The sequence below is a fragment of the Microtus ochrogaster genome (genome assembly GCF_000317375.1).
Source record: "Microtus ochrogaster isolate Prairie Vole_2 chromosome 14 unlocalized genomic scaffold, MicOch1.0 chr14_random_2, whole genome shotgun sequence".
Taxonomy (NCBI): Eukaryota; Metazoa; Chordata; class Mammalia; order Rodentia; family Cricetidae; genus Microtus; species Microtus ochrogaster.
In genome coordinates, this window is record NW_004949097.1 from 7,878,231 (window position 1) to 7,901,673 (window position 23,443).

Genomic DNA, 23,443 nt, shown 5'->3' on the forward strand with positions numbered 1-23,443 from the left:
TCAAGTTATTTTTGGAGTGGCGGCTACAGAAACAAAAGAAAAATGAAGTCTCTTCTGCATTGTTTTGATGATAATGCACCTGGGTCACCATCACAGTTGACTTACGAAGCTTCATCTTCATCTAGGAGGTCTTTCTTAATATTGAATCAAAATATTGGTCATTGGTGTCCTAGATATCTTCTGATGAGATCCTTGAAACACTCTGAGCTTTTGACCAAAGTGACAATGGGATTTATAATTACTAAGAAGGAATGTGATACTCTGAAGTATCCACAGGGAACAGTGCTTCTGTGAATAGTAGTATACCATTTTAAAATCACTCCCAGGGTTCTAGAGAGATGGCTCAGAAGATAAGGAGAGCTGACTGCTCTTGTAGAGGACCTGGATTCCATTTCCATCACCCATTTGGCATCTAATGGCCATCAGTAGTAACTCTAGTTCAAGGGGATCTGAGACCCTCTTCTGGTTTCAGGGGATCTGAGACCCTCTTCTGGCCTCCTTAGGCACCAGGCATGCACACAATGCACATAGATTCATGTAGGCAAGACACCCAAACATAGAAAATTAAATCTGAACTTTAAATTTTGAATAATGATAGGGACACAGTGAATGATTTACTCTGTAAAACTTCTATCTTGAAAAATAATTTACCGTATTATTTAAAGTGTATTTGAATTGCTTGTGCCTCTTTAGGAAAAAAAAACACAGTATATGGTATGATGAGGTAATTATTTCATGTGTACTTTTATGACGGCAAGCTGATTTCATGTTTTTAAACATATTTTTAAAGAGAGAAGAAGGTAAATTGCCTACCAAATTCTTACACCTGTTTTCTTGGGAATCCAGTCTTAGACTCAGGACCAGTATGTCAGGGTCACTTATGGCACTACAGCACTACACAAGCCCCATAGGCAGGGGATGAGTGACCCCTGTGGAAGACACATTTTGACTTAACAAATTCTGCTGCTGTTCAAAGTATTTAGATATCAGTGATGCGGGTTATTAGCAAATAGGGCTTGGATTAATGAACTTTTTAGAGCCCTACAGTGCTTGACTGTATGTTTTAAGGATGATCTGTTCAAGTGTTTTTGCAAATAAGGAAAGCACAGGCTAGCGTGGTCACTATTTTCCCAGGTCTGCTTCTTAGGAGGGAGGTGGACCTCTCTGGGTATCTTTAACATGTGAGAACAGAGTGCCAAGTTCACAGTGTATGTTCATCGGGAAGGATGCTGTTTAGTCATCTAAACCTCAGGTTCAGTCCATACGCTTCTGATGTCAGTGTTAACATTTGAATTGTAACTATGTTCTTTAAAGTTTTAAACTGTGCAATAACCAAAATTTAAGTAAGCACTAAATTAATTGTATTCTATTTTTACATATTAATAATACATGATAAAAGTACATATTTTCTAAACTATATTAGTTTGACTATAAATAGATTATAACTATATATGCATAAAACTAAAATAATAAGAGAAATGAAATATAAAATGAACATTTGCTGTAACCATTGAGCCCAGAATAGATATTTTCCTGTCTTGGAAGGACACTTGGGTCCCTGATTTAGCTTACCTCCTCCTTAGTATTAGCCACTGGGCTGTACCTTTTCATGGCCAAAAGATGGGATTTTGTAGGTGCTTTGGGTTCCTGGACAAGTAACTAGTCCCTCTGTGACTCAGTTTTCCCATCTGTATAATATATATATAGTAATAGCCACATTGGGAAGATTGAATATAGCCCCCACTATGGCATACTTAGCATAATGTGAAGGCATACATTATTTATTATTTGTATCAGGGTCATCATTTTGGATTTTTAAGAGATTTCTTTTTATACAATGTTTGTTAATTTATGTGTCTATGTGTGACTATGTACATGTGGGCGGAGTTAACTTCAGAGGCCAGAGGAGGGTATCAAACCCTTAGGAGATGGATTTACCATTGGCTGTGAACCACCTGATGTGGGTGCAAGGAACCAAATTTGGATACTTTGTCTAAAAACTCTTAAATGCTGAGCCATCCTTCCAACCCTTATTAGAGAGACTTCTAAGTACAATTTGAGGGTCATTTTAGAATGATCCGGCTATCATTCCTTTATAAAAACCAGGGAAGAGAGTACAAGTTCTCTTGAGCCCTTTTGATAAGCATCTTCTGTTTTCTCAACATGTACTTGTAAGCCATCTTTTCAAAAATGTCCTATTGAGGCAGAATGGAAATTGTGCCTTAAACAAGGACTTCATAACATCAAAGTTGTCAACCCTTAGTGGCATCATTTACTGTCTCTATGACTTGCCACTTATGGAGTTTGGCCTAATAGTATAATTACAATGTCACATTAGGGTTGTCTGTTTATAAGTAGATTGGGTGAAAGGGGGTGCATGATGCAGCTTTCTCTAATACCTATGAAACACATGAGTAATCAACAAAAGAGGAAATGTTTTCTTTGGCTTATGGTTCCCAGAGTTGCTGCCCATGGTGGCTTGCTTTCTTGCTGTGCCCTGGGCAGCTGTGGAGCATTATTCTAGGAGCTCACAGAGCAGAAGTCCTGGTCACCAAGGTGGCCAGGAAGCAACAGAGAGACAGAAAGTGACTGCAACACTGGAGTCTCCTGCATGGGTAGATTCCTAAAGCCCCAACATCTTTCTAGTAGGTCCACCTCTGAATGAGATTTTGCCCTCTCTCAGTAACTCCGCAGGCTCAGGCCCCTCCAGATCCGCATTAGAGCAAAGGTAATGTTTACACATGGCAAACTGCACTGCCTGACAAGGTAGTGTCCACATACCATCCTGACATTCAGAAGGCTGAGACTGGGGCACAGCCTGTCCTGTATGGTTAGATTATTTCAGAAAAATATAATTATTACAGACTTTACAAAAGCTTTTTTTTTTGGCTCTTCTTGGAGGAAGAAGTCTTTAAATTCTCAGTAGGATATTCTTAAATGTGTTGCGTGTTGCTAGGAGTATGAGAAAGAGGTCATGTGGTTGCAGGGGTGGGAGAGAAGCTTTGGCAAGGTGTGAAACAGGAGTGAAAGCACACAGCATTGCTTGTCAGTGCAGACAGTCAGCCATGGAAGAGCGTTCATCCTGTCTCTAAAAAATAGCGGTGCACTGAAATGGACTCTGGGCTTCTGTGCAGAGGGGTAAAGAAGGCCTCGGAGGGTGGCATCAACGGAGAACAAAGATAATTACCAATCAAGATGGGAGACTCTTGGAGTTACTTTTTTCTTCTCTCAACGGGTATGAAGATAATTCCTTAATGTCTCTGTAGTGATCGAGACACCGCCATGTAATCAGCATGTGTACTTTTGCTTTTCTCATCCCTTGGCTTCAGTAGCTGGTAAGAATTTCTCACTTCTTATGTACTGGTTCCGATACCATCATCTTCTTGCTGGCTCCAAGTAAACAAATCTGTGGGATCTCAGCTACTGGCTTTGAGACTTTATTTTACAAGCCAGTATTTTTTTCTTCTTATTGATATGACATTGTGCTTTTCTTTTGCAAATAACATTTACTTATTGAAAATTTCCACGTGCACACAAGGTATTTTGATCTGACCACCCTCACCACCTCCCTCCACTGCCCTCTCCTGCCAGGCCTCACCTCCTGTCCTGCCTGCCGTGAAATTTTCTGAAAATTCACCTGTAAGTTTCTGCATTGTATCCAGGATCTTAAAAGTCACCGGGGAACTGGCTTTCATAGCACATGTGTTTGCTGTGATGAGAGTGAATCCACATAGGGAATTGAATAAGGGCCTGTGCACCAAGCCTTCTGAACTTCGAAGCATCTGGAAGTAGCCTGAGGTTCTGCAAATGATCTGAAACCCTCTTAATAAGTTTATAATGAGGCATGTGGTGCTGGTGGGGTGGAGGAGGCTCAGGAAACGCTGTCGTCCACTCTGCTTTTGAAAATGTTTAATGCCATTTGCTGTGGCACTGGTCTTCAAGTGATTTCATGCTCTGCTCCACTGATTCTCATTTTATGTCAGCCCGAGTTTGTATTAATAGTACGAGATGTGTCACTCGTGCCTCAGAGTCTCACAGTTAAGCGAACCACAGTGCTCTTGAGATGCCTTTATGCATTAATCCGAACTCGCAAACTTTTCCTTTGTCCATTTACCACGATGGGCATAACAGATACACAGTTAAACACCAAACATTTGAAAAGATGCGTGTTTTACCCTTTCTGATGAGAAAGTCAGGAGGGTTAGCTAAGCACTTCTAATCTTATATTTGAAGATAATGTTTATATAACCACATGCTTGTCTCTCCCCTTGTTTTCTTCCCCTTAATAATGAAAACATTGCTTCTGGCGTTAAGCGGGGGCCAGATAAACAGAACGGCTGTGCTCACTGCCCAGTATTCCCTTCCATCCTCGTCAGTCCTCCCCTCCAGGACTCTGCATTTCTTGGCATCTTTCCACTCACTGTTTGTCAGAGTTCTCACTCTGACGTAAAGGCCTCGCACGGAGTGACCCCCATGGCAAACCTGTAAAGCATTATACAACAGGAGTAAAGGCCCCTGTTAGCACCGCGGCTGGCCCAGCACAGACGAATGGCAGCAAGGGTATTCTGAAAGGAAGACATGGCTTGACAAAGAACACAGTCTCTTGCATAAAGGTTTATGCTGGCACTCGTTGCTGTTTATAAAACCTGATGCCAGGGGCAAGACTTCTTTCCTTCCATTATATCGTTATTTTACTGTTTAAACCCATCGCTTCATGCAGGGAGGTGGCTGACTAAAATGCAGAAGCAGACATTTTATGTGTGTATATATAATGCTGAAATGAAAGAAAAAAATGTCCTAAGCCGCAAAGTTTCTCAGGCTCCACCTTCTCTGCTGGAAGTGCTCTGGCCTCTGATGGGGAGTGAGGTTGTGTGGGAGAGCAGACCCCCTCCTCTGGAGCAGGAATTAAATAATTAGTGTAAACCTGGGCTTTTGGATACCCTGGGGTTTTAATAGTGTTTTGGATCACTGTTGTCTTTTTTAAAATTTTATTTTAATTGGAAGTACTGACTCTCAATTGGTAGGAAGAATTAGACCAGGAAGAACTGACAAGATGGATGGTTTTCGCATCCTTACCCACAGGCCTGTGTCACCCAGCATTTCAGAGCACTCCTACTTTTGCTTAATTTCTGTTTTTGATACCCAGCTTCTAGCCTTATGGAGAATATAGATGTATTCTGTAATCTGAGCAGGCTCAATGGTGTTGAATATTGTGCTCTATGCTCATGGTGGCAGTTGGGTTGTTGCTCCTGGAGGAATAGTGACTCCTTGGAACCGAGTCACAGTAAAATAATACAGGGAATCTAGAAGCTGGTCAAGTTAAATGAGAGAATCTGCTTCTACAGGGATTCTCTGTCTCCCTTTTATTATGGATTCTTTGTGATTTTGATGTTTGTCATGCTCAAGGTAATTGATATGGCAATTATCTTTCTGGACCTCATTCCGTTGATAGTAATTTAATAATGAGCCATTACTAATTAAGGGATAATCACTGTAGACACAAACCCATTGGCAGCTGAGGTCACTGAGGCAGGGAGAGGCAACTGACCTTCCTAAACACACTCTTGGTAGTGTAGGCTGAGCTGGAATCTTAACATCCAACAAATAGGTATCAACAACACATTTGTGAATAATATAATATTGAAAACTGAGTGTAGCCTGAGAGTATGTAGTTTTAGTGGGAACTGCTATGACAGCAGGGCTCTGGGATTGATCAGGCTGGGTTGGTGGCAAAGACAGGGAATAGCTGACAGGCTGACCAACCCCGAACCTATCCAAGCCAAGAACCAGGATTATGTGTTAGCCCTCCCCAACATCCACCCCATATGTGATCTGCTGGGACATGGGGTGGGAGGGTCAATCCTGGGGATCCAGGGTTGCAGGATCTTCATGACACAGGGCAGCAATAGGATGTCAAGGAAAATTTCCAGTGAGACCATTGATGCTGTAGAGACCAGGGGCCTCGAACAACACCAATGATCATTTTCAATAAACATCGTAAAAATATATGGATGGAAAAGGGGTTTACTGTGTAACTCACTGTTACATTACAGCTTCAATGATGAGATTTCCCCCTTCTTCCTTTCCCCCCTATTTTTCTCATAAATTTTATTTTGTTTTGTTTTGGGGTAGGGAGAGAGATGGATGATATTGGGAGGCGTGATGTGAAAGATGCAGAGAATAAAAAAAGGAAATGACAGGCATACAGATAGAAAATCTCGGGATGATGTGAGCCGTAAGCTATGATGGAAATGCACCAGCTGGGAAATTCAGCGCATTTATCAACTACAGAAGAGGGAGGAAGTGGGGCTGGGAGGTCTCCAAAGAGATGTGGTCTTGGGTTGCAGTTAACATCGGATAAGGAAGCTGCAGTTGATACTGCACACACTGCTTTAGCTAAAGGTTAATCATTTGTCTACACCTGTACTCTGAACATGGGAGTCTTTACCATTTCTGAGCTGGACCCAGGGAAACCCTGTCCATTCTCAAGGCTGAAACACTGGGTCCTTGACATGGCCATGCTCCTGTCAGAAATACACATTCACTCAAGACTTCATCTGCTCCCTGCAAGGAACATACTGTTCATGGAGAAGAGGCTATTTTAAATATTATTTTCAAATTTTTTTATTGTGTGTAGGCACGCATGTCTATCTAGAGATACATGCTCGTGGGAGTAGAGCACCAGTGGACACCAGAAGAGGGTGCTGGTATGTATGGAGGTCATGTAGTGTGCCCTTCTCCAATAGGATTAATGCCTGAAAGTGGTAGATACAAACATACAGACAAACACACTAAGGGAAGATGGCTCTTGGAAGCAAAGGGAAGGTTCTATAATGTATCCATAGACTAAACAATGCCAGGGTGCGAGAGCAAGGAGGTAGGCTCTGCTGACGCCCTGTTCCGCATCATGGTGGGATAAATTGCTGTCCTCCTGAGACATTCAGCTTGCTGCCCTAGCAGGCTACCATCTATATGTTACTGCTTGAGGCCTTTGGAAATACACAAAGGTTATTAGCTCTGGGCCCAGTTTGATCTCCACATTGTGGGCTCTGCATTCAATTCTACAAATCCCATTTTTTTTTCATTTTTTCCCTTTGAAGTATCCTATTTCATAAATTGTTAAGAGAGACTATCATTATAGTATTATCCTTGTTTTTCTTATTTTAGTTGCCTCTGTACATGAACACGGTAAAGATTTCAGGTGCAGACGTATCAGTTTAAATGCACATTTGAACTTGAAGAGATAAATCCTTTTTTCACATCACACAGTTGATCAATGAGTCTAATGAAAAATATGATTGTATCTCTTGTTTGCTTAGTGTAGACACACAAACTACAGCTTATAATCTTTGCCACAATCCATAGTCTTACAGGTGGCTACACTTGACCTTTGAACTCTCTCATGGTCCCTTCCTCCAGATAGCAAGAAACTCACACACACTCTGCGTTCCATAAAATAAATTTAGTATGGACACTGAATGAAGGATTGACTAGAAGGATGAGTTCATATCGACTACTCCATAATAGATTTTTAATAAGAATTAGTACTGTGGAAAAAGACCTCATTAAAAAATATTATGCTTTTAAATTAATCTTAATTGTCAAATTAGGAGAAATGTGCAGGCCTCACTAAGCTCAACACATTAAAGCCTAGAACAGAGATCTATCATGTCCACCTCCAGGCTTTCTGACAACCACAAGTTTGTTGTGGTGCTAAAGCAGTGTTCACAGCCCTAGAAAGCACCCATGTTTGGAAACCCTTTCTGCAATCTAAGGTTTATTTTATTGATTTTTATTGAGGTCTACATTTCTCTCTGCTCCCCTTCCCGCCTCTCCCTTCCCCTTCAACCCTCTCCCAAGGTGTCTATGCTCCCAATTTCCTCAGGAGATCTTGTCTTTTTGACTGTTCTATTAGACATTGGAGTAAGACAGAGTTGGGATCCCCAAAATAAAAGAGAAGTTTTCTGCCTGGTGTGGATTTCTGGAAGAAAAATGCTCTTCCTTATGACAATGTAAAGCCTGTTTCTTTGGTATTTTACCCCCAAACAAGGTGGTTGGATCCTCAGGCCAATAAGACTCTCCAAATCCAATGAATAAATTTCTCCTATTACTCTATAGTTTATAAGATGATAGAAGCAATCATTTCAAAGTGATGCTTATTTGATATAAACAGAGTGATCCTTAAATGAAAGGTAGTTATTTTTATGATGATTTATTAAATTTGCAAAATCTTGTAATCACCACATCAGATAATAAAACATTTTTGCTTTTTTCCCCCTGTCATTTAATGCCATTATTTCATAGGAATGAATAAGAAATCAAGTCAAAGAAATCAAATGGGTCCTGAACATTGCCAACTTAGTACAATCAAGACTTAACCCTCATGATGAAATTCACTTGTGTGTATCTGTGTGTTTATGTGTGTGTGTGTGTGTGTGTGTGTGTGTGTGTGAGAGAGAGAGAGAGAGAGAGAGAGAGAGAGAGAGAGAGAGAGAGAGAGAGTCTTGTGTGAGTGTGCATTTCCTTTTTCATCTTAGGGTGATACAACATCATTAGGGAATTTTAATACCAATGAAGAAACTGGATAATTCTTATGTAATGAAACTATTCAAGAATTTTGCCATCTAAAGTAACTGAAGTTAATTGAACACACAGAGACTCTGATCTCAGAGACTTTGCTTTGAGGTGCAAGCCCCCATTGACTCACAAACTGTTCCCACATCTAAAATTTCGTTTTCATTAAAAAAAATCTTAAGTATATAATGAGTTGATTTTTTGAACATACCTTTTGCGTTGTGTTCAAATGTGAAAGTCTTTTCCTATAGTTGTCAAATGGGGAGATTTTTCACCTTTAATTCTCCACTTCAGCCCTACAATCTGCAAACAGCAACACAGGAAGCAAATGCACCCCAGGAAGCCTATTAATTGATTCATTTCCTAACCTACTCTGGGGATGGAAAGAAAGCATCCGTGCAGAGTCATCTTTGCTAAAACCCATGGAGAGAGCTGTAAGGGAAAGGAACGATAACGCAGGGAAGATCTGTGATGGGAAGAATGACGATGTGGACACCTACACCTATGGAGCTCTTGCTTAGAATAAACAATCATTGGGTAGATTGCATGAGTGTTTGAGGGGTTAACTTGACCTTAGAAGTTACTTTGAGTTGCCATTAGCAGCAGCATTTTTGAAGAGCTTGGTAGACATGTTTTGCATATAAGAAAGTTTGGATAGAGTCTCTTATATAAAAATGAACATTTTTTTATTGAGCTCTACATTTTTCTCTGCTCCCCTCCCTGCCTCTCCCCTCCCCTTCAACCCTCTTCATTGTAAAAACAGGAAGCACTCCTAACCATTAAACTATCTCTCCGCACTTCCCATTTGTTCATGCTTTATTATCTGACTCTCCTGTACCTGTTACTTCTGGAATACCACCGTGTGTGTGTGTGTGTGTGTGTGTGTGTGTGTGTGTGTGTGTGTGTGTGCAGGTGCCCATGGAGGCCAGAAGAGGGCATCAGATCTCCTCAACTTGGAGTTACAGGCAGTTGTGAGCTATCTGATATTTATGTTGGGAACTAAACTGTAGTTCTCTGCAGGCACAAGTACTCTTAACTACAGAGCCCGGTCTCTAGTCCATTTCCACTTTAAAACTGTGCTTCAAATGGATTGTATACATCTGTGTCATTGAGGAATGGATATTTTAAGAGATGTAGCATAGTGCCATAGTTCTTCAGCTACAAATTTGCTTCCCCTTACAAATGGAAATTCTGTTAAGGTAAAGACTCATGCTGATTTATTTTTGTCTCTCTAATGCTACTTGAGTCTAGCTGGTGGCAATCACTGTATACTTAATGAGTTAATGGATGGAAAGTTTTCTGCAGTAAGAGTCCCCTCATCAAAGAATGTCTGCCCTTTTTTAAAGTCTGTTCTGCTTTCAGATCCTTTTTTTCTGTCTTTCTCCAGTCTGGGAGGTGGTGTGATCTACCTCTGATGGGTAAGAGTGGGCCAAACAGCAAGGCATGTCCATTAAGTCCCCTTGAAAGATTGTGTGTCATGGGATTAATGCTTTTATCTCCTCATCTGAATTCACATCAGTACTTTCAGTCCAATATCTGGATGGCAGAGGCCCTCTTGCTAGTCTATGTGATTAAAAGTGGAAATCTGGATGCTTGGCAGCAGCTCCAGGCCTTCAGATGTACTTTCCTGATCCCGAGAGCCAAGCTGTATTTGAAACTTAAGTGACCTCTTTCTTTAAGGGGGGCAGAGATTCCCCACATCCTTTGAAGTGTGAATATTGCCTCCTTCAGGGTATTACAGTTTGATTTTCTTTTATTAATTACACCTGTTGACACCGTGCCAAACCCCTGCAGAAATGAGAACTTGGTCATGATCATGAGTGTTTGCTATCTTATATCATTGGCCATTAAAGGGTGAAAAGTATTTCCTTGGCGAGATTAGAAGAGAAAAATAATAAGCTTATATTTTTAATTCAGTGTTTAGCAAGTATCTTCTAAATAATTTCTGCCATAATGTTCTTTCTACAAGAACTATTGTCATACACACCATCTTTCTAAATCACAGAACATGTAGATATAATTCCTACTTTTAGATGTTTTATCTTGCATTTTTTTCTGACCTTAAATATATCCTGAAGTTTTAAAATCATATAGAGGTTCTGTGAATCTTGGCTGCTTGACCCCAAATTTGTCCTTCCTCATGGTGGTACTCTGTGCATACCTTCAAGCTCAGTTTACTCAGAGAAATATATCCTGAAGTTTTAAAATCATATAGCGGTTCTGTGAATCTTGACTGCTTGATCCCAAATTTGTCCTTCCTCATGGTGGTACTCTGTGCATACCTTCAAGCTCAGTTTACTCAGAGCTATTTTGTGTTTAGGTCCGCCATCACTATTTCCCTGTTTCAGCGAAGAACTCGGTATCCTCATGTACGTGATTTCACAGTACCTGCTCATTCTTGGGTGGAATGATAGAAAGCAAAGAGTCAGTGTTAGCACTTAAAAGGCAGATCTTACTGTACCCATCTATCTCTAAGACCTTTAGTGTATACTTCCTAGTAGAGAACTCTGTAGGGTGTGGATCCATCACTGATGAAGGGATGGCAATGAGATACTGTTTAATGGATTTAAAATTTTTTTTTAAATAAAAATGATGCATTTGCCAGATGGTGGTGGCACATGCCTTTAATCCTAGCGCTTGGGAGGCAGAAGCAGGTGAATCTCTGTGAGTTCAAGGCCAACCTGGTCTACAAGAGTTAGTTCAAGTTCAGGCTCCAAAGCTACAGATAAACCCTGTCTCAAAACAACAACAAAAAAAAATGTGCATTAAAGCATCAGTCAATAACATTCTTGCCACATAAGCAAGCATGAGAACCTGAATTTGATTCCCAGAAGCAACAATAAATAAAAGTCAATATAGCATTACAAGATTATTGTTTGCATACATTTTCATGTTTGGGCTTTTTTTTTTTTCAATTTGACATGAAGACATCTGGAAAAGGGAAATCGTAATTGAGAAAATACCTCCATCTAACTGACCTGAAGTCAAGTCTGTAGGTAATTTCTTTTTAATTGCTGATTGATGTCGTAGGGCCGTGCCATCATTGGGCTGGTGGTCCTGGATTTGTACAAAAAAGCAGAGTGAGCAAGACATGGAGCGAGCCAGTGAGCAGTGTTCATCTGTGGTTCATGTTCAATTCCTTCCTTGAGTTTCTACCTTGACTTCCATCCATAGTGGAGTGTGATCTGAGATCTGCAGGCTGAAATAAACCCTTTCCTCCACAAATTGCTTTTGGCCTTGGTGGCTATTACACAATAGGAACTCTAAGATGTTTATGAAAGGTCGTATATTGGTCAAAACATTATTTGAAGAATGGATAGGGGGTTATTAAAATAAGTTTTAACTGTACACATCAAAGCTGAACTTAACACTGAAGTGTTTGGAGAGAGACTTTGCTCTCAGGGAAAAGGAAAATAAGAGCTACCGTGCAGACCACAGTTTAAGATAACAAACCCATAAAAGGGTTGATATTGCATCTTTTTGTGGAGAATTCCTCCAGCCAACTCAAAATTAAAAGCAATGTGACTACTTAACATAACCCTTTGACTTGGCAAGCAGAACAAATATAAGTGGAAAAATTCCTAAAGCCTTCCAGAGAGGCTAGTGAGAAAAATACAGAGCCCTGTGCACAGATATATCCCTTCCAGGGAAGGCGAGATTGCTCAGTGGGCAGCAGTGCTTGCCCCCATGCCTAATTGCCTGAGCTGAATTTCTAGGATCCACAGGGTGCAAACGGAGAATTGAATCCCTTAAACTGCTCCTTCTACAGTTCTTTTAACCTCAACATATATGCTATGGCATGCCCATGCTCATAATGCTTACACCCACACACAGACAGACACACTACCAGTATAAAAATAAAGAAGACATGCTAATATATGCTCATTAATACAGCTAAAGTATCTTAATGTCTTGCACACGAAGAAGTTAATTGTGAGACTGGAGAGCTGGTTTAATGCTAGTACTCTTACAGAGCTTGTAACTTTGGTCCTAGAGCACAGGGCACATGGCTCACAACCACCTGTAGCTCCATCTTCAGGGTGTCCAACGCCACCTTCTGGCCTCCTAAGGCATCTGCATTCCTGAGAACATACTTACATGCAGATACAAGCACACAAATAATTAAAAATAAGTTTTTAAAAATGTTAATTATAATCTTCTATTCCCCCAACATTTCAAGAACAATTTTCAGATTTAAGTTGGGATTAATTTAACGTTTATTCTAAAAGAGATTTTTCATATCAGATGGGTATGTATATAGAAATGATGCTGAAATATACATCTCCCTAAAATACAATAGTTTTTCTCTACAAGACACTTTTTAGCAGAGCTAAAAACTTCCATAACTGTGGAAGTTACACAGTAGTATAGCATTCAGCTTGACACATTCTCTCTGTGCATCTCTGTCTCTCTGTCTGTCTCTATATGCGTATGTGTGTGTCATGTGTGTATGTGGTGTTTGATTCTTACTGTTCAATTTTCCCCTGCATCAATGAATCACTTATCCTCTGTGTGAATCTTCTGTCATGTATTTCAACTCATGCCCATCTCAGTGCACACAGCGACTAGATTTCTATTCTGAAACCAGTGATTTCTGTGGGAGACAGGCAACAGCTAGTCCTGAAAGACCATTTCATGTTGCAGTAACCACAGGAAGCAGATATAGTGATGTAGTCATGTGTGAGGAATGGCAGGGGAGGTCCAGGCTATATTGAACTTTTTACTCCCAGTAGCAAGCCTGGCTCAGGGTAAGTGCCCCATGCTGGTTGGTATGAGATGAGGGGTAGTTAGGAGGGTGGAGGGATTGTAGGACAGTTGTGGAAAGTGCCCTGATGAGCTGCAGTTAGAGATCAAATGGGAAGAGTGAAACCACGCTAACAGTGCTAAAGTATTAGGATGGGGCCTGGGAAGATGGCTTTGCCATTACTGTGTTGGTTACTTAGTCAAGCGGCCCAGAGTTCAGAGTCACAAAACCTACACGAATGCTGGTTGTGCGTGGTGGCCCTTCTGTAATTAAAACCAAGGAGAGCAGAGATAGGAGCACTGGAGTGAGCTGGCTAGATTGACTGGCTGTATTGGTGAGCTCTCGGTTTGATGGAGAGAGAGATCCTACCATTGTGAACGAGGTGGAAGAGAAATCAAATAAGTCTCCCGACATCATCCTTAGGCTTCCATGTACACAGGCACATACATCCTGTTTACGTGAGAGCATGCATATATGTGTACATGGCAAATGCACACACGCGCGCGCACACACACAGACACACAAACACACATAAGGAAAAAAATAAAAAAACAGAAAAAGAATGCCATCTCCTTCTACCATGTGGATCCTACTTATCAAACTCAGGTTGGTTGGTTTGGCAGCGAGCACCTTTAGCCTCTGAGCCTTCTCACTTTTGGCTCCCTCCGTTTTATAAATGAGAAAACTGAACTTAGAAAAAGCAACCTTTGCAGATCCCCGACTCTGGTAAGAATGAAACCAGGGCTTACTGACAAGAAATTCACCACCATCACACTTTCCTGTAATGCAGTACTGTGAAGACTCAACAGACACACTGTCATGGGCACAGCACCTTATGTGACAGGGCCTGGATTGTGGAAGTTGTGGAGAGTGGTTGGAAATAAGATATCCGCCAACTTAGTGAGCTCAGTTTTAAAAAGCATTTCCTGACCGTGACTTGTGTGTTGGATAAATAGCCCTAGTTTCTCAGAGCTGCCTATGACCATCTTTCAAAGACAAAAACTCTCTTTGCATACTAACTTATGAGCAGGGTTATTCTAAGGTGCATGCATGTGTGCGTGTATGTATGTATGCACATGAGTGTGTGTGATTCTAATGAACTGTTTGAGCATGTGGAATTTGCAAAACTTAAAGGCAGTAATAGTCAAACAAATCACTGCTCAACCTGAGCAAACTTGTGAGGTCATGACTTTAGCTTGCAATATCTTGCAAATCTGCCATCCACTGATGACAGGATCTTGGACACTGGCAATGAGTGTTAACCAGAGCATCATGTGACCTCTTCCATTTGACAGTTTTCAATAGAAATACAGATAGTCAGACAAAGTGTCACCCCAATACTATGGGAACCCACAGTCACATTCAGGGTTCATGTTTTAAAGCCACATAAAGGTGAATTCAACAGTTGTTTCTACTTATCAGGCTTTAAAAGAAGTTCAGTGATATAATTCATATGAATTTCAGTTTTATTTTAAAAGTCATGCTGTTTTCATTTTTAATTATTTTTAAGAGCCTTCCTTAATATGGTAGGCTAAAGAATTTCCTCAGGTTCAGTTAGTTAGCCATTTATAACGGCTTGAAATGAAGTTGTTTTAAATATTTTATATAATTAAAGGTAAGTTATATATTAACAACTATACTTATGAATATAAACACACTACATACAAATACACACACACACACAAATACATACATAAAATATAACCAAGCACACATGCATACACACAGATATGGTTATAGCCACAGATGTAAGCTATTTTGCTTCTTAATTTTAATACTGGATTCAAAAGAATTATATGATGTATATACCAAATTCAACATATCAGTGTCTTTTATGAAGAAAGAGGTGATCCAAATTCAAGAACAAATAAATCTTTGAGTTATTTATTTTTTTTGATCCAACTGACACTGTTTCTGGATTTCATTATTTTCCCCTAATTTTCTGACATTTTTCCTAATAAGAGATCATTTTTATAGATTAATTTCATGAAGTCTCCACTGCATTTTAATAATTTTCTGTGGAAAATAACCTTGAACGAGTCTTTTCATGGGCTATTATTATATAAATGGAATCTAAAAGTGTAAAGAAACTGAAAACTGTTAACCCGATCCAGCCTAACAGCAGGTAAACATTCAGAAACAGCAAATGAGGTCCCTCAGTTTTTGTTTCCTACATAATTATCCAGATTTCCAGAAATAATACAAGACATTGTGTAATGAACTGTAAAGTACAGATTTATGATGGCACTCAGAGGTGATCAGTGATTCGAGTTTCAACTGAACTAAAGTCTGTGGACTTAATAAATTACAGTCATAACGCATTTGTATTTTATTTTTATAGAAATCATTTTGTTTCATCTGCTCAGAACGTATGAGTTTTTTTTTCATGAGTTCTAGAATATTCTCACAGAATTGTGAGGAGTGATTCTTAGATCATTGGTTTGCTTTACTTTTTTATTTAAAAAAAATCAGGTATTTTGTGGCAATGGGGACTGAACCCAGGACCTTGTGCATGTTCTAATCCAGAGCTAAAGCCAGCTTTTTGTTTGCTTGTGTTTCTAGACCTACTGTTTGCACTGGGAAATTGATGGTATTTCTGACTAGTAAACGATAAATGTGAAGGTTGGAGCCAGACTCCTGCTTGTTGATCTTCTCAAAACATAGATTAGGGTTCAAATTCTCTTCTTATTAAGCAATCACCAGCTTCCACCACCATAGGGACAAAATACACGAAAATAAAGACTTTTCCAATTGCCTTAGAGAAAATCTGTCTAAATCACATTTGTGAAGCTGTGTAGAACTCATGATTGTGCATGTGTATTACATATGACTTTAATTCATGATGCATGACAAATAGTTTTAATTTTGAAGTTTTTCAGATTTTGTAAGTGTTTATTGGTCTAGTCAAGGGATGAGTTTTTTCTTTCAAATTCACATTTATTTAGAAGTACCTACGTATATCTGAATTGTACCCTTCTAAAAGAACTCAAGTGTGGTGACAATATGATATGATCATTAGTCAAGGTAAAATAACAGATGAGTGTATATGCTGTACCAAGATCATGTGAGTCATAAGTCAACATCATGTCTGAGCTGAGATTTGAACCAGTTAACCTGATGAATTCACATGGATCATCACCTCTTATTCCTAATTAATGATTCAGAAGGTCTTATAAGGAGCCTTGAGGTTGGGAAATTGCACCCTGGTTACATTTTCATAGAACATAGAGCTAAATATGTGCAACTAATTTGTGCTAAAAGAGCGAATGGATGAATGAGTGATTTTAGGAATGAATGTGTGGTACTAATGAGCTGCGCCAAGAGAGAAGTTGGTAGCTAAGCAGCAATATCTGCTTTACTGTATCCTTAAGTATGATTGCACAGCGATTGGCGTGAAGTATCATCAATTTACAGTGTTTAGAAAATTACATTTTTCTCATGTTCTACCGTGTTAAGAAAGTTGGAGAATATGAGGGGAAGTAGATTTGAAGAAATAAATCTATCACACTAACATCTGCAATGAGTTCCCAAATGAAGGAAGATGAAATATTGAGTCTTTCTTTCTCCCCATCAAAATGGTCCTGTGCCAAAGACCCAAGAGACCATGGAATCTGATTATTTACTTTAACAGCAAAACAGTAGGAAAAAGAAGCAATGTGATTTGCACCTAACTGACCTAGATTTTAATTTCTGTTCAATTACTATGTAATTGCTTCTACCCTGCATCTTTGAATTCATTTTATATTCATAAAACAAAGTCACATGATTCTTTTAATAATGAAAGAGAATAAATTATAAGAAAAACGCTCAGAAAACCACAGAACAGATTGCAGAAAATCTATTTCTTAGAAAATTGCTAATCTTTCTTTAAGCAGAGAGAAATGTTCCATGGAATGTTTAAATTAAATCTCCTTCCTTGAAGACATCCCCAGACTTTAATAACCAGTGTGGGTTGAAATATCACTGGTGGAATTTCCATATGCAGAATTATGAGTGTATTTCTTCTTACAGGAAAGAGCTGTTAAGTGGGATGGCTGATTGATCAGTAAGAGTTCCTGCACCTAGAATATCAGTGCCCACATGGCATAAATATTATGCATAATCTAAATATCATTTCACTAATATTTGTAAGATTTAGCAGCATAAGGTTAGTGAACTGGTTGTCATTGTGAGGGGGGAGGCAAAGGAGAATTATTAAAACATCTGAACTCAAGTGTTAGAACATTACACTTAGCAGAGATGTAGAACTTGCCGTAGAACAGCTGAGGTTTCAAACCTCAGTTCATCTGAGTTGCTAAATAAAGTCTTCTTTCTCCATGGTCTGGACTTTCTACTGCTGTCAGCTTAAAGTCAGGATCAGAGGTTCAGGGTGGATGGAGTTAAGGACCTCATGTCTATCTGTGAAAAGAAAAAAGTCTCCATGAATTTCAGTCCTTCAGTGGGCTGTGTTCAGATGTGTAATGCTCTCTTTCTGAAGCGGGATGGTTCAGCTAGCAAAATAGTTGCCACACAAGCACATGGTTCGATCCCCAAAACCACCCCCCAAACACAAACAAAACCAAAAAAAAAAAAAAAACCCACAAACAAAAATCCAGAAGCCAAAGTGTAGTATAGTATCACATGCTTGTAATGTGTTGCTGGGTAAGCAAAGATAGGGGTCCTTGGAGCTCGCTAATTATCCAGCCTAGGCTATGTGATAAATTTTAGGACAAGAGAATCCATCTCAAAATAAAAAATGGTAGATGATAGCTAAATACCAATATCCAAAGATAATCTCCAGCTTATAAACATACACAAAGAGAGAGAGAGAGAGAGAGAGAGAGAGAGAGAGAGAGAGAGAGAGAGAGAGAGAGACCGTTATCATCATCAACATCACTTTTAAAATGGTGGTTCGAAGGAACTTTTTTTTTCTTACTGCTTTTCCTGACAATGTAAGAAAGAGAGCATAGGAAAGACCCTATTGCCCTGGGATGTTCACAAAGGTATTTGTTTGATCTTGGGAAAGATTCTGAAGGCAAAAAAAAACTGGTACTAGTAACTTGAAAAAGACTCACTTGCTTTACCCTGTCACAAAGGACACCAGGGCACAGTTGGGTATGGAGGAACTGTGTGCTCCCTAGAGATTATTATTTTCAGGGCTCTTGACTGTATTCTGTGTAATGTAACTAACTCCTCTGCCTTCCCTATAAAACCTTCAATAAAGTCAACATCACTGATAATACCTTGTAACCTGGAGCTGATTTAAGGGTGTGGGGTATTGAAAAAACTGTAATGAAGGCTGTTTATGAGGCAGGCAGGTAGTTATATCTGGTCCACCCAAAGGCAGCTGATAATGTTTTCCCGTTTAGCTATTTAATTATAAAGGACATTAAATTGCTTTTCATATGATCTGTATTATATTTTGCAAAGTCTCAGGTCTTGAATGTAGAACCCGGGAGGGCTAAGAAACAAAGTGTGGGAGACTCTGTGATTATGTTGGCTTATATCTGACTTAGTGAGATGAAAAACAAACTTCCATTGCCCCTTGCTTGAAGAGCACAGGGTAGAATTGACCTCTCACTCTGGACAACAGTAGATAAAGAAAGGAGCATCAAGGAATATAGCAGACAGGGCTGTGCTGGTCCAAATTCTCAGTTGCATATCTCCCCAGTCCAGAAAGCTTCACCTTGGCAGCCTTTGTGCATGTGGAACCAGCAAGGTGGCCATATTCTCATACAAAATTCTGGAGTGGGAAAACCTACCTACCAAGAGATTGAAAAGCATGTGCCAGAGGGATAACATGCCAAGGCTAAATAAATTTGAACTTGCTCATCACACTGAAAACTCCATGGCCATCAAACTAAACATGGAGCCAGAACGCCATACCCATCCAAGCTCTTATCATTTTGTGAGTCACTCCCTCCCCTTACTCCATGAAAGGCTGAGAATCCTGCTCAAACCCTTACATGTGCTAAACAAGTGCTCAATAGGATAAGCCTACTCCATAAGGCTCAACTAGTTATTTTTCTTCCATGTCTTCTAAAATATATGCTAGGAATAATTTCTTCTTTCTCACAGAGTCTCAGTTCTCTTGCAGCTTTGCAGACTTTCATTAACCACTCTCCCAAGATGCCTTTGTAAAGGCATTTATTTTTATACAGACAAACAAATAACGGGAGAAAGTGGCAAAGTGAAGCTCTATCAACATTGGATGAAAACATCTTACCTAAGGAGACACCATGCCAGCCCTTGTCATTTCTCACGGCACTCTTAAAAATATCTGTACTCAGACAGAGCCTTTGTGTTTCCCTGTTGCCTTCTGGCCACTCCTGTGAACTTCGTGAATTCTGTGCTTGGCAGCGATTTTGTTTTCCTTGGAAGGCAGCATTGTGCAACATACTGCTAGCTGAAGGCCGCGATGCAGAAATTTATTATTGCGAATAGGATGGAAAGAAGGAGGAATTTATTCTGTAACAATGAAAATGACTCAGTGTCAAAGGGCCGGGATGTTCTGCATGCTTCCTGTGACAAGCTTGTCTCTCTTGAAGAACGTGTAGTTTGTCCACCAGGAACAAATTTAAATATCTTTATTTTGCTCTTCTTGGTTCATGAAAACTGAAAAAAGACAAAAGGGACCCCCCACCCCAGTGCCCTGTCTCTTTCCCAAGACTTCTTCATCCTTTGGAAAGATTTTTGCCTGTCATGTGTAGGATTAACCTTGGTGACCAATGCCCCCAAACCTTCTGGTAAGATACTTATCACGTGTCACTCCTCCAAGGAGAAATCACAGTGAATAGCCAGGGGAAATGTGTTAATAGATGGTGACAGATAGACAGTTTTTCTTTTCTGAGTTAAGTAGCCATGTATTCTTTAATGAGAGCATGCTGGCATCCCCAGACCTTATGTATTTTCCAGGGCTCATCTCTCTCTCTATCTCTTATATTTAACACATCATAAAGTCATACATACACACTGCTCTCAACAAAGGACTATCTCAAAAGGAGTTAATACTTTCAGATCGGTTTTCCTGAATTGCTTAGGTGCCCTGCTGCTATTCATTTATCTCAAAGATTTAGTCCATATGGGATAGATTGAATGAAGAAAACTGTCCAGTTCTACTTCTGTTCCTTGTTGTCCTTGGCCCTTGCATGTTTTCTTTTTTTTTAAAAATCTAATCCCCTGACAGCTTTGATCATTTGTGAGGTAGCACTAAATCTATCAGATTGATCAAAAGCGTATCTGGCTTTTTTGTTGATAGAATAACAATAGTTTGTACTTCACTCCGAAGTCCATTGGCTTCCTTATGTCTTCCATTTTACTCACAATCACCAGCCCAGACAGTGGGCTGCAGAACCTCTAAGCACTTTCTGAAACCCTTTGCCTTGTGGTCCTGTTTTTCTAGGAATATTTGCCACTGCTTCTGCATTATAAAGAATCACAAAAAACACTGTAATAAGCCCCATACATTCAACACTGAAATAATAAATGATAATTTAAGCTCAAATCATTTTTATTAAAAATAGACTTTAAGGGCTAAAGCCTTAAATCCATTGGGGGAACATCCAGTTATTTTTCTTTGATGCCCTACTTATTAAGAACATTTTTTATCTCAGTTATCATATTTAGAGTTAATTGCTTTTTATTTACATTTTGCATATGCTAAAGAAATCATGTGTAGCTTTTAATGGCGTTGAAAATAGCAGCAGTAGTCTACATTAAAAAAATTATACCACAGTCTTGGGCTCGTGAGTTGGCTAAGCAGCTAACCAGTGTTCTTGTAGAGGACCTGGCTATGACTCCTAGCACACATAGGCAGCTGACAACCATCTGTAACTAATGTTCCAGGGGATCTGATATCCTCCCTCCTCCCTATGCTGGCCCCTACAGACTTCTGCATGTACATCACGTGCATAAACTAATGTAGGCGTGTGTGCGCATACACACACACACACACAATAAATAAATCTTAATGCAAACAAACCATATTCTTTCTTGGTCAGCTTTTTTTTTTTAAGCCAAATTGAGACAGTGAGTTTTTTCAGTATTCCTAAAAACTGTGATTTACAAAGTATCGAGTTGATCTTGAGTTGATCTTCCTTTCTGTAATATATGGTGACTCAAATCAGTATACATTAGAAATAACATTATTCTTGGGTTTAAAACATCAACATATGTAAGATATTAATGACAGGGGAGAGGAGAAACATCATGGTTTTCTTTCTGGTCTAAGAAAAATATTGCCTTCTTGACCAGATGTCACAGGCAAATATTCTCTCTTTAATCCATGGAATATGGATTATAATATTCATTTAGATAATGAATTCACCTGTGTTTACTGTGATAGCCATGTAGCTGACTTTGCCAGGTTATTCTCATGCTGTGGCTTGAAATCATTGTAAGGAAAGTGATGATCATAGGAGCCAGACTCCTATCCAAGTATTCTTTCTCAAACACTCTACTAAATCATTTGACCACCAGCTTAGAGCTCACATCATCACGCCACTGGATTCTGTGCAGAGGTTTTCTCCTTCCTGCTCTTAGTACCAGCCAATCCCAAGGCCACAAAGAGGCTGACAATTGAAATGTGTCAAGAATTGTTTTTGATAGTTCTAGAGAATAAGTAATTAAATGGCTCTAATTTAAATATTTATAAACCATATTAATTATTTGACTGATTGATTAGTATTTGTGAACCTCATCAGCTTTAAATTAGAATTAATGAGCATTTACCAGAAAAGGCAGTGCCCATAAATCAAAAATTTTAAAATTAAAGCATAAAGAAATATGAACTGTGTGAACATTTAATTTTGCATAATGGTTAGTTGGATAATTTTGCCCAAATCATGTGTTAGCCAAACTATAATTAAATCATTGCAGTGGCTCTGCTGAATACGATGGCCAGCTATGACTTATTACCTTAGTCTAATTTTGCCTTATCATGTCACAAGGGTTTCTCATTCAATTTTTGTTAAAGATTTTAAAGTCAAATTATAATTGTATCATGTATTTTTCTCATACCTACTGGCTGATTTTGTCTTCTGTTGGATAACAGATTTTAGCATATTGTTACTGGAGTTTTATATTTTGGTTTACTTAGTTCAAACAGTATGCCGTTTTAAGACTTATTTTTATTTCTGTTTTATGTATATGGCTATTTTTTCTGCATGTATGTCTGTGCACCATGTGTATGCCTGGTGTCCTTGGATGTCCATCAAAACCCCTGGAACTAGTGTTTAGGACAGTTGGTTATGAGCATATAGGTGTTAGAACAGAATCTGGGTACTCCTTAAGAGGAGCAAGAGCTCTTAACCAATGAGTTATCTCTCTAGCCATAAAAGGGTATAAAATTTTAAGGACTATGGATTTGTATAGTTATATATACATGTATAGTTGAAAATTACTAAAAATAAAATTAGCCTTCTGCTTCCTCTTGCTGACAGCGTAACACACAGCCCCACTGTTTATTTCTCTGAGTAACCAAAGGGTTACTGACATGAAAGTGAAGCTTTGCACAATTTGACATGTGTCTAGAATTTCCCCGGCAAAGAAGGGTAAAGCCATACATAGCAGATTCTTCGTACCAAAGATATTCAGATACCGTTGTTACCAGTATAAGAATGCTAGTTATCAAGGCAGTTTAATCCTTCATGCTAATTTACTCATGATTTCTACTCAATACTATTACTATTAGAACACAATGTTAGCAGCTTAATTATTCTCTCGGAGCAAAAATAAAAATATTGGTGACATGAAATATGCATTTGATTTACCATAATTATCCTCTTGTCTTCACAGCTTATGGGTCATTCAGAATGGGACCACAAAAGAGGGCCACGAGGATCCCAGGTAAATATCTTCTTCACTTTTTCAGGTTCCGTTTCTTAATGCTTTGAAGAATGAGATCCTGTGAAATTCAAGAAATAATAATCAGCAGACAGAGGAAGAGGCAAAACAATCATGCCATTTGTTTTATTTAAGTTAGCTGTAATTAAAGCCTGGATTTCAAGACCCACAGGCAGATGTCAGTCTTTTCCTCCTGAGACCTTTCTGGTTTCCCAGAGTGCTTGGTGTTACGTGAATGTGAACTTTATATTCATCTTGACTCTGCAGGACGCATTTTGATCAACAGCCCACTCTCTTGATTTC

At 39.2% G+C, this 23,443-nt stretch overlaps 1 protein-coding gene across 1 annotated transcript in view; it reads left to right on the forward strand.

Moving 5' to 3' along the window:
• Positions 1-23,443, forward strand: part of Pde3a (phosphodiesterase 3A) — a 272,374-nt gene that overhangs the window by 141,039 nt on the left and 107,892 nt on the right. The window contains exon 2 of the mRNA XM_005364554.2: positions 23,093-23,143. Coding sequence (XP_005364611.1) covers positions 23,093-23,143 — 51 coding nt within the window. The remainder of the gene's footprint in view (positions 1-23,092; positions 23,144-23,443) is intronic.